At 38.1% G+C, this 11,514-nt stretch overlaps 2 protein-coding genes and 1 pseudogene across 4 annotated transcripts; 2 read left to right on the top strand and 1 right to left on the bottom strand.

Moving 5' to 3' along the window:
- LOC141841819 (HVA22-like protein h) lies at positions 1–1,883 on the bottom strand (annotated as a pseudogene).
- A 460-nt stretch (positions 1,884–2,343) lies between these two features.
- Positions 2,344–5,655, top strand: LOC141840905 (uncharacterized). Of its 3 annotated transcripts, none has more exons than XM_074728999.1 (5): positions 2,344–2,618; positions 2,964–3,084; positions 3,288–4,156; positions 4,867–5,087; positions 5,441–5,655. In XM_074728999.1, the coding sequence occupies exons 2-4, from the start codon at positions 3,070–3,072 to the stop codon at positions 5,039–5,041; spliced, it is 1,059 nt and encodes a 352-aa protein (XP_074585100.1). In that variant the 5' UTR covers positions 2,344–2,618; positions 2,964–3,069; the 3' UTR covers positions 5,042–5,087; positions 5,441–5,655. The 3 variants fall into 3 exon arrangements, with proteins under 3 accessions (XP_074585100.1, XP_074585102.1, XP_074585101.1); XM_074729000.1 differs by having other exon boundaries at positions 2,601–2,618; positions 3,007–3,084; XM_074729001.1 differs by lacking the exon at positions 2,964–3,084.
- A 1,782-nt stretch (positions 5,656–7,437) lies between these two features.
- LOC141840216 (uncharacterized) lies at positions 7,438–11,065 on the top strand. Its single transcript, XM_074728135.1, has 6 exons — positions 7,438–7,601; positions 7,940–8,139; positions 9,120–9,260; positions 9,341–9,421; positions 10,657–10,781; positions 10,900–11,065. Exons 1-6 carry the CDS (start codon positions 7,445–7,447, stop codon positions 10,946–10,948), a joined length of 753 nt encoding a protein of 250 aa, XP_074584236.1. The 5' UTR covers positions 7,438–7,444; the 3' UTR covers positions 10,949–11,065.
- Positions 11,066–11,514: the final 449 nt, after the last annotated feature.

The raw sequence follows: 11,514 nt of genomic DNA, 5'->3' as shown, positions 1-11,514 counted from the left end.
ACTTCTTCACATCAAGAAATCTTAATATTGAATATGCAACACAACTCCAACAATTCCAAACGTACATGAACAGGGATTGATGAGAATCACACAACCTGAACACTGTCTAAATTGGTAATCTTATTGTATTGTCAGTAAAGCAATCATCTTGCAACCTTTTGCCAAGAAGCTATGGATCGATGAGGCTAGCGAACAGCTTAAATTAAACTAGGCAGGGCTGATTGTAGCAATGGGAACTCTTTTTCTCAAGCTGTCCCGTGCTGTATGTGTTGCTGCCTCCTCGATCGGCGCCGCCTCTAATTGCTGGTCTGAGTTTTGTACTGCTTCGGAGCTGGAAGTCTCAACCTCAATTGGTTCTTCAGTTGGTGTGGGTACTTGAGCAGTTTGCAAACTGTCTGTTTCAGGAACTCTTTCTTGGGACTGAGCTGGAGAAGGATGGAGAGATACACCTTCCTTTATTGGTTGTTCTTGTGGCTCGTTGCTCTTGATAGGATCAATCAGAGCTCTCACTTCGCTTTGAGGTTGCTGCGCTGATGCAGGTTGATGAGCAGGTGGCATTACAGAAGGCTGACACAGATTCCTGCGGCTGCCCAGGTTGCTGCAGTTGCTGAGATTGCAATATAAATTGGAAAATTCTATTGGTAATTGTGATATCAGATCTCTGTAGTTCATATCGATCAATTTAGTTCTTCAAAATAATCATAAAAAAAAAACATTTCACGCTTCGAAGCAATTTGTTACAAGAATTGATCTAAAACTGCAAGGAACCATACCTGGAAAGCATTCATTTTTTGTGCTGGCATCATTAAAAGAGCATACTTCACCATCTCAGAAAGGCCCGTCTTCAAGTAACTCGCAACTAACTGCTGAGCTATCAGTGCATTATCTGAAGCCCTTGTTCTGAACTCTAACAAGGTATGATCAATTTCATATTCATGCTCCGCGATATAAGGCTTGACATACTTTTCATAGACAATTGTTGCACCCTGGAACAATTTAGATTCATAACTTAAGTTTTTTTTGCTGAATTTGACAAGGTAATTACTCCTCAGTTTTGGTCACACTCAACAAAGATCTAGTTAAGTATCACATTGTTTGAGTAGTAAAATTGAAATTCTCAAATGTGAGATGCTCAAAGATTAATCTTAGAAACAACTAGATTAAGTTGCAGGAAGGAACATCATACGTTTGTTTGGGGATACCACAGAAACAGGTAGACTCCCAGTTTTGCTTCATAGTAGAATGGAAGCCTTCAGAAGAAAACATAGAACAATAGTATTGAAAATGGCAGGAAGAAAGTACCAAAATAAGAACAAAATTACTAGCTCACCATGAGAAGAATACATCCGTAAAGGCTCCCAATACATTCAATAATGCAACTAAAATCCTGGAAAACAGCCAAACAAATTCAACTCATGCGACCGCAAACATCAAAGGAATCTTAATCTGGTGATACAGAAGAGATTGACTGACCAATACTGGCACCAGAAACGCAACTGCTCGATCTCTGGCTTGTTCAACTCCACAGTCTTGTAACACTTGTAAGCCGGATAAACATGGCCAAGAGCCAGTCTGCAAAATGTATTGATATTGATCATCATCCTCATATTTCAGTTTCTGCAATGAGTTCGGGAATGCTTACATCAAAACTCTACAGATGAATGAACCTATCATGGTCGCTCCACAAAAGGCCTAATAATCACAGAGGCAAAAGTTGACCTACGAATCGAGGAAGAAATTCGATACTCCTGGCCCCAATAAAATCGAAGGGAAATTAGGGATTTTGAAATGCGTGATCGATCAAGTCAAAATGAAGCATGGAGCGGCAGAAAAGATGGCACCTTTGATCCGGCGACGAGGGAACCAGACGCCGGTTGAAGGCTCGCAAGCAGATTGGGGTCGAATGGATCGATATTTATTCACCAAGGTTGGTGCTGGAGAATCCAGCAGTGACATCATCTCGTTTCGCGATCGCCTTCGTATCAGTCGCAATCTCGTCGGTCGTCGCCTTCGCCGCTGGAAAATCGCTGTCTGCACCAATTTTCAATTGCTGCAGTAGAAGTGATTAATTCACAATAATGAGAATTAATTCGAGCACCGGAAATTCAGGCAGCATCAACTGTCACGTAGTTGAATGCTGGCGAATGGCAACAACGCCGATAATTTTCCTCCAACAAAAACTGGGAAAAAAATATTTTTTTACTAAAAATGTTGAACGCGAGCATAATTGTTTTTGATACTGCCCATTGCAATTCGCACGTCGCTCTCTTGCAATTACTTAATTCTAGATGGTAGATAATGATTGTCCATGGAGAATTTTGTCCAACACCAAAGAATCGGCAAGAAATTTTTCGAAAAAGAAAACAGCGGATAAATGTGATGGAACATGTCCTCGTTAATTTCTTAAAATAGAATTTGTTTTCCTGCGATTTAGAGCTCAAAATTAAGTTTTCCATTTTTCTCCTTACTTAAATTGACCTTTCCCTTCGGTGCGAGCTGAGCCTGGGATTTGAAGGAACAGTGGAGAATAAAATCAGAAGCGTAGGCGAAGTCGGAAGCGGAAGCCGAGGAGAAAAAGAGAGGAAGCATTCGAATCGCCTCCGCCTTCTATCGGAAAGGTAGGCTTTTGATCCACAATTCGTTCCCTTTCCTGTGAAATCGCTGCGTATGCTCGTCGAAGCGTTGGCATTTTTGTAACTAGGGTTCGGATTCGATTACAGCACTGTGGTATTCTTTACCTTCGTAGGATCGATAGCGGCTGGGGAATCTTCAGCTTTATGCGTGATTCAAAATTAGGGTTTGTTGCATGATAACGTTGTGAGATTGGTAGTTGAAAGAAGAAGAAGAAGAAGAAATGCAACCAAAATTCCTGTTCTTCCTGTTTATATTTGGCGTTGGCTTCTGTAGAATCTGTAGTGTAGAAGAAGAAATGTCTTTTTTTGTTTTCTGATTGTGGACTGCAGGACCTTTGGCGTTTACTTCACAACAACTTGATTTTCCTGCAAGGGCTAAAAGATCTGCACTGAACAAGTTTGAAAATATATCAAATCTACAAGATTTCTGCTGGCAATGGAAAGACTTATGGTAGGGTTTTGTCAATTTCAGCTACAATATAGAATAATTTAGGGAGTAAATGAAGATTGAGAAGAAGAGTTTTTCCCAAACCCATTTGTTTGGCTGAAAATGTGTTTTGCTTGTTCTTGCTATTTAGTTTCAGGAAAAAATTGATTCACAGGAATAGATTCATAAAGTTGAAATTAACCATCCTGCTTATTTGAAAATAACAGGAGACCATGGAGAATGAAATGCATGAAGATGATCCTTTGGTGCTGAAGTGTCAGGTAGATCAAACAAGAACCATGTTGAAGGAGTCAGAGTCGAACCAATCCGTAGTTCATAAACTGGAAGAAAAACTAGCAGAGGTGACAGCTAATGCAGAATGCTCTGGTAGTAACTCCAAGGAGGAGTTAGAACTCCTTCTACGCCGAGTTAAAACTACTGCAACTTTGTTTACTTACCTGAAATCTAAAGCTAGAATCATGGCAATTCCTCAACTAGCTCATACGTCATGTGGGATCATCTACCGGGAGGGGATAGGTTTTGTTGACAAGCATGGTGTACCTTCATGTGACTGGTCTAAGGATGATGATATTTGTTCTTCTGAAGATCCAGGTGGGGAAATACAACCTGTAGATACTCCCAAGTTGTCCGGATCTTTTGATGCCACTGATGGAGCATACAATAATGAAATGCTGAATTCGGTACATACTATAACCGATGTTATGGAATTCCTTGTTAAGAGAGTTATTGTGGCAGAAACTGATGCTGCTAATCAGAAAGAACAAGTGAAGTTGGGTTTAGAGGAGAACAGAAAGAAAACCCTTCAAATCGAGATTATGTCAGCAAGGGTTGAAGAGATGGAAAAGTTTGCACTTGGTGCAAATGGTATTCTGAGTGAAATGCGGCAGAAGGTGGAGGATATGGTTGAAGAAACATCACGACAGCGTCAGCAAGCTGAAGATAATAAGCAGGAGCTTCACCGCGTGAAGCAGAATTTTGAGACATTGAGATCATTTGTTAGAAGTCTCATTAGTGTCAGAGAATTCCTCCTTTCAACAGAGCAACCATGTCTATCTTTTGATGAGCTTTTTGACAGGCACAACATTTTATATATACATATTTTACCCTACCGCATGATTCGATTATTTTAGTTGTGCGACTAAACTTTATTTTGGAAAATTGTTGTTCTACATTAGATAGGAAATACTTTTTGTTTAATAGTTTAGATAAAGCAAATTTAGAATTTTACTCACTTCTCTTGCTTTAACAAATTTTTCTCATGCCTTGCAATAAGACTGTCTGTAAATAGCCGTTCTTAAATTCACGATCACTATTGAACTAGTGTTCGGAACTTTTATTGTTCCTATGTAGCTATCTACTCCCACAGCATAAGTAGATAAGCTGTATTTTATTCAAATTTAAGTCATGATGGCAGCACAAAAGCTCAAAATAAGGAAATCTTTGTTCAGTATGCCTCAATGTGTAAAACATTCCTTCCTTGATTTTGTTAAAATGATATCGATTTAATTTGTGGTAATATTCTTACACTTTTCATGATAATTTCTGGACTAGTTGAGATTTGTGTAATACTTCATCTTGCGTGATTGTTACAGCTGAAAATATTTTCGTACCAAACAAATGTTCTTCCTGTTTCCCCATAGAATTCAACCATTGATGATAAGTAACTTCTGTTTATAAGACTTGGACTAGTTGTTCTTCAGAAATTAATGTCTGAAATTTGAAACTCGTTAACGTTTCTTATCTGGAAATTGAAACTTGGAAATGTTTCTTTTATTTGGCGTACAGGCTGATTGCAGAGACTACTCGCTTGGAGAATGAGAAGGTTCAGAAGGAGGCTGAAGTTCAAAAGCTCATCGAAGAGAATGCAAGACTGAGAGCTCTGTTAGACAAGAAGGAGGCTCAATTGCTGGCCATGACTGAACAATGCAAGTTCATGGCTCTAAGAAGTCCTGGAATTTAGACCATCATATCCTCGCAGCATCGAAACCTAAGTTGCCTTTTCACTGGTGTGCTTTCTTTGACATGTATCTTCTTGCTTTTAGGTTCGAAATCATATATATTATGAAATTCTTTGATAGGTTAATCTCTGAATTTCAGTTTCCCTTGTTTAAATTCTACTTCAGCTTTATGAGAGTCACAATAACATTTATGAATAAACACTGAGCAATGAGTGAGTAATCACTTTCTCATCTCAGTTAGAGGTTCTATAGATCATCTTATTGGTAGATCTTCGACGAATATGCTATCACTAATCAACCATTGATCAGTTAACTGACGACCATTGTAATATGATCTGCGATAACAAAGACAGTTTCTTTTGCACCATTCGAAAGTGATCTATGAGTGTTTGGTTTTGCAGAGATGCTTCAGAGACAATTTTATGGAAAAAGGAGTTCTTCCTGTGACAATTCGAGCCAAGGAGCCCTTAAGGTTGTTACCACACTGAAATAGATTGTACAGCTCGTGGTTCTTCGATAATTTTCGACTTCTTCTCGCTTACCGACTTGTGGTTCGATACTGTATCTTGCGATGCTAAACCGAACTGTGAATGAGAGATCTACAACTGAGCTACCATCACTGTGACTTAGTATGTTTCAATTGGTTGCTCTTTGTGTCCATATGCATTCACTTGAGCAAAATTTAAGATTTTTATAGTTGTTATGGTCGATTATGGTCTGTCTGCTCGACTAAGTAGTTCGTCTGGGTCGATTCTAGATTTCACTAGTTCGACTAGATAATATCTATTCGGGAACCTTTTCGATTCTATTTTTACTAAAATTTACCCTAAAACTGGAGTTCGGATCTTTTGTGCCAAAACTTCTCTGAGTCCCTGAGGCACTTAGAAACGATAAAATTGTGCGCGGATTGCACGTGAGAAAGTTCGCCAAAAATCCCGCTCCCTCCTCTTCTTCGTCGGCCCCCTCCTCCTCGCCAAAACCCTCGCTGCTCGAAGCCCCCGCCTCTTCCTCCTCCTCCGACCGGCGATTCCTCCTCCACCCTCGTTGCTCGAAGCCCCCACCTCTTCCTCCTCCTCCGATCGGCGATTCCTCCTCCACCCTCGTTGCTCGAAGCCCCCGCCTCTTCCTCCTCCTCCGACCGGTGATTCCTCCTCCACCCTCGCTGCTCGAAGCCTCCGCCTCTTCCTCCTCCTCCGACCGGCGATTCCTCCTCCACCCGCGTTGCTCGAAGCCCCCGCCTCTTCTTCCTCCTCCGACTGGCGATTCGCCTCTTCTTCCTCCTCAAATCGGTGAACGAAGTCCCCCCGCTCCCTCCTCTCGGCCCCCTCCTCCTCCTCGAACGGCACCGACGGCGCAGCAGCTCCCGCCTCACCTCTTCTTCCTCCTCTGACCGGCGAACGAATAACGATTGGTGGTAATTTGGCTTCGAGCAGTGAGTGAGGGTTTTTGGCGAGGAGGAGGGGGCCGACGAGGAAGAGGAGGGGGCGGGATTTTTGGCGAACTTTCTCACGTGCGATCCGCGTGCACAGTTTTGTCGTTTCTGAGTGCCTCAGGGATTCAGAGAGGTTTTGACACAGAAGATCCGAACTGCTAAAACTGGCGACTAAAACTATAACAAGGAGCGTCTTTTTCATTTTTGTCAAAAAAAAAAAATCATTTAGCGAAGCAGACAGTTTGTCAACGGCTTGTCGGAACGATAGAAAATCTGATGACAAGTTGGTTTCATGTCAACGTCTTCCACCAAAATATCGCCAACGGACGTTGACTTCGGAAAGACGACTATGGGGATTACCCGAGTTTCTACCTGCCACCGAATGCGGGCCCCGCTTATTGGTTTCATTGTGCGTAGGCACAACCAAGAAGGTACAGAGTAAATTTTCGCTCGTTATTTCGCCCTCTTTTGTAGTTCGAGATCGAGGAGATCAGATCTAATCATAAGGCGGCGCGATCAAGCGGGTGAGGCGGCCGATCCACATGGTGTATATATCAATGATAAGATTCTTAGATACATTTATTCAAATAATTTTTTTAAAATATTATATTTTAGAATATATTATTTGTTATTAATTTAGATAAGATTATTAAATTTATTAATTATCTGTTATTAAATTTATTAATATTTTTATATTTATTGGTATTGATGTAGGATTATATATAGAATTATTATATAATTTTTTGAAATAAATAATAAATTAATGTTTTTTATAAGAATCCGTGTCTTACGAAAAGGATAAACATCCGAGATCAATCTCCAATAATCAATATAGAATTAATTAATCAAAATACTTTACTTCATTACTTATCCCAAAAAATTAATTCTATATATAATCCTACGAACAATACTAAGTCAATATAATCTTAGAGCGGCTATTTGAACAGTCGCGAAGCGGCAGCCGCCGAAGGTGATGGCGTTCCTCTCTGTGGTGGCGGGCATGGCGGCCCTCGTCTTCCTTCGCTTCATCGTCCACGATCACGACAACCTGTTCGTCGCCGCCGAGGCCTTTCACGCTCTAGGAATCTCTGTTCTTATTTATAAGCTCACCAAAGAGAGGACCTGCGCCGGTTCCCTTTCTTTCACTTTGTTTCTCTTTTCTCTATTCTGATTTTCTTTGTTTTGATCTCCTCCGGATTTAAGAAATTTTGCCTTCACTGAAGTGTATCGCGAAATTGTGCACTGATTTCTTCCGCATCCTGCGGATTGACTAGAAGATGCACTATCCGCTGTCTAGAACGAAAATTTTGCTCTCATTGTGATGTTGCTATTTTTTTTTTCTTCAAAAAAATTCCTCTTTTAGGTTTGAGCTCATTCTTTGCTTTTTTTTTTTTTTTCACTTTCCCCTTGCTTATATGTTTATATATTTACAGGTTTTATATTCATTTCGTACTTTCTCAATTTGCAGGACTTTCAGTGAAGTCTCAGGACTTAACAGCCTTATTTTTAGCTGTGAGACTTTACTGCAGCTTCGTGATGGAATATGATATACACACAGTGCTAGATACTGCGACGCTTATTACTACTCTTTGGGTCATTTACATGATCAGGTTTAAATTGAGGGCAAGTTACATGGAGGACAAGGATAACTTTGCCATATCTTATGTGGTGAGACATCTCATCTAGATTATGAAAGTCCTAATGCAATGAAACATTATCCACATTCTACACACAAGTTAGCTTTATTCTACTTCACATACCCTTTTGCTCTTCAATTAGTATCGCTCATAAGGAGATTGGTAAGCACTATAATTCGATCATTACTTACCCAAAGGATAGAACTGTGTTGTCTTCTTGTCCTATGTTTATGTTAATGTAAGAATGGATCAGTCCTATATAATATTTGAAGAAGTCCTGCAAACACCATCAAATCGACAATTTAATTTGATTGAGTTTGCAGGACTTCTTTAAATATTATCTTGGACTGAGTCATCTTTACAGTTAATTGGTTGGATGTCTTATCATACTCGAAATAAGGAGAGTGGGATAAAGAGAGGAGAGGAGGAAGTGTTGTGAATGACTTTCTTGTTCTCTATCTCATTGTTTTATGATATCTTTGGTCGTGATACTAAGGGGGATTGACAAGTTATAAAGTAACTAATCTGAGATCTAACTTGTACTTTATACTTTACGATGAGCCTCTCCTCAAGTTTTTGAAAACAACTAATGCAGCCCAATCTTTGGGGTTATGTGCAATTCTAGTCAACCATTTAGCCCCTCTTATCTCTTGCATATGTTTGCTTCATGGATCATGCTATATCTACAAATTTTCTTTGTTAGCATTCTTAGTCAACATCCAGATTAAATTTATTGAACTGAATCCTTTATATTGAGGTTCGTTCACTTAAGTGTGAGGATTAGTTTGGATTAAATATAGATCTACTAATTACTAGATTGATTTATATAATTTCGATTAGAATGTTGGTTGTGAAATGACTGAGCATTATTGCCTAACGTAAAGCTGCACATGTCACCCTATTGCCAGCAAATTTAACATGGATCTTGAAACTTGTCTCTTTTGGTTATAAGTAACTTGCATTTATTTTTACAAGATCTAACAACAATCGCCTTTATTTATGTAATTGTAGGTTGTGCCTTGTGCTTTGTTAGCCCTTGCAGTTCATCCCTCAACATCACATAATATTTTCAATCGGATTTGTTGGGCCTTCTGTGTTTTCTTGGAAGCTGTTTCAGTGCTGCCCCAGCTACGGCTGATGCAGAACACAAAGGTAGAACCTGGATTAAGCGATGTTTGCATATATATTCAAAAATAAAATCTGAAATATATATCTTCAAATGTGCTTTTCAGATTGTGGAGCCATTCATGGCTCACTACGTTTATGCTCTTGGGGTTGCGAGATTTCTGACTTGTGCTCACTGGGTCCTTCAGGTCTGGTTTAGTATGATACTTGTTGTTTCATAGAAATCTGCTCATATTGCCTTCGGATTCATTTTTATGCCTTGACTTTCTTATGTCTATGATTAACATGGTTTAGAATATATAGAACCTGGAAGTTTTGTTTATCAATTATATTGATTCGTTCTTGGATTGGTATTACTATGTTGTCACCTTGATTTCGATTTTTGACTTATATCACTAAGCTTGCCCATAATGTTTTTTCTACAAGTGATTGTTGTTCTAGTGTTCTGAAGGTGATTAGTTTCCACTTTTCGTAGTAGTAGTTTTGTATACTTTATAAAACCATATATTTACAATTCAAACAAATTATATGGCTCTGTGCAGCTTACTATGGTTGTTTGCAATAATAATTTGTCCTCATTAAGTGTTAAATTGTCATCATTATTGCAATTTTTGTTTTTTGAATTTTTAATTGTAATGTCGAATAACCAATTTGACATATCCTTGTTTATTAAATTCTTTTCTATACATGGCTTGCCTTCTCTATTGGTTGTTACATTATTAATATCAATGTCAAAATTTTACTACACATATGTTGACTTAATTTTATCCTTTTGCTATCTTGATCGAATTTAAATCATTAAGGTCAAAATTCTATCATTTATATCGACATTTATAATTTAAAATTGCTCAGAGGCTATGACTTGATTTTTCCATCATTGAAGACATTATTAATATGATTACTTGTATTCGCTATCTAAGTTAGTTTTATTCTTTCCTCATATATTTAAATTCAGCTTCAGGTCATGAACTGATAGGTTTTGTTTGCAATATAAAATTTGAAACCATGGTTTCCTCTCAATTTAATATAATTTATATTGCTTTTGCCTGTTTTATAACTCATGATTAAGAAAGTAGACAAATGCAAATAAGCAAAACAATGTTGTCATTTTCAAGTGTTTTTGGCTTCATGTCGGTAGATTTATGAGAGTGATGGGAAAATGAATTGGATGCGAGGGAGACTGAGGGAAAAAAAAATTCCACTGTATCAAAGATTCAAATGAGCTGGGAACTATCATTAGCTAGCATTTTTGAAGTTCTCCTCCAAAATTTCAACTTAGAATAACTGAATGATTGGATCGAGTAAATTATTTAAATAGTTATATTCCTACACCCAAGTAAAGATAATGTTTGCCTCATCGTACTGTATCAACTCTATTCTTTTTAACAGTAAATATTCTCAAGGCCAACACATTGTTTTCTAGGTGGTCAATACTCGCGGAAGATTGTTGACGGCTATGGGGGAAGGCTTGTGGCCATCAATGGTGCTTCTTGCTGAAATTGTTCAGACATTCATCTTTGCTGGTTTCTGTTACTACTACGTGAAGAGGTGAATAGTTTTTTGCTTTGTTTTTGTTTCTGCCAAAGAATTAGATTCTAATTCTGCCTATTATTTCATTCACTGATTGTTTCTCCTGCGGTCTTGTTGGTGGGCAACTGGTGCTAAGGCTTCCTTCTGGTGATCTCTTGCACGCTCTCTTGCACACATCAGTTTGAGTTATGACGTTGAATTCTTTGTTTGTGTGTTATGTTGCCTCTACTCTAGGCCCTTAAAGCAGCTATGGATTGTTAACTTTAGTTTGTTAAGTTAAAGGGAAGTTTTCACTTTTTTTATTCTTTATTGTTATTTAGATCAACTCAAGTTAGGCATACATGGATATTTGCACTCCTGACTATGGTGCAATGGTAGAACGCTTATGCAACCTCTTAAACATTTGGCGTATTGTAGAATGAGTTTCTTTTGAGGAGAAGTTATAGATCTAATAAAGTTGGATGGTTGGACCATCGATTGCAAGCACTGTTGGATTTATTTTGATGATCATTCAAAAATTTTTATTGGATCGAACCGATTATTTTCAAGATTAATCGTAATAAAAATAAAAATCAAAAGACCTTCCAAATGATGAAGTGCTATTTTAAAAAAAAATCAAAAAGATACTTTATTATACTATTTATTTTAAAAATATTATTATTGTAATGGGTAAGATTGATTATATAGTCTATAATAATTATAGATTATTCTATAAAACTTTATTTTGGAAAATTGTTGTTCTACATTAGAT

This window comes from Curcuma longa, chromosome 11 (assembly GCF_044706935.1).
Source record: "Curcuma longa cultivar G26 ecotype Majalengka, Jawa Barat chromosome 11, ITB_CL_G26_1.1, whole genome shotgun sequence".
NCBI lineage: Eukaryota > Viridiplantae > Streptophyta > Magnoliopsida > Zingiberales > Zingiberaceae > Curcuma > Curcuma longa.
This window is presented reverse-complemented; position numbering and strand designations above follow the sequence as displayed.

Coding starts and splice junctions, on each gene's coding strand:
- LOC141840216 (XM_074728135.1), top strand. CDS start 7,445: ATGGCGTTCCTCTCTGTGGTGGCGGGCATGGCGGCCCTCGTCTTCCTT. Junction 9,261..9,340: donor GGCTGATGCAGAACACAAAG/GTAGAACCTGGA, acceptor TGTGCTTTTCAG/ATTGTGGAGCCATTCATGGC. Junction 9,422..10,656: donor GTGCTCACTGGGTCCTTCAG/GTCTGGTTTAGT, acceptor ATTGTTTTCTAG/GTGGTCAATACTCGCGGAAG.
- LOC141840905 (XM_074728999.1), top strand. Junction 4,157..4,866: donor TTTGATGAGCTTTTTGACAG/GCACAACATTTT, acceptor TTTGGCGTACAG/GCTGATTGCAGAGACTACTC.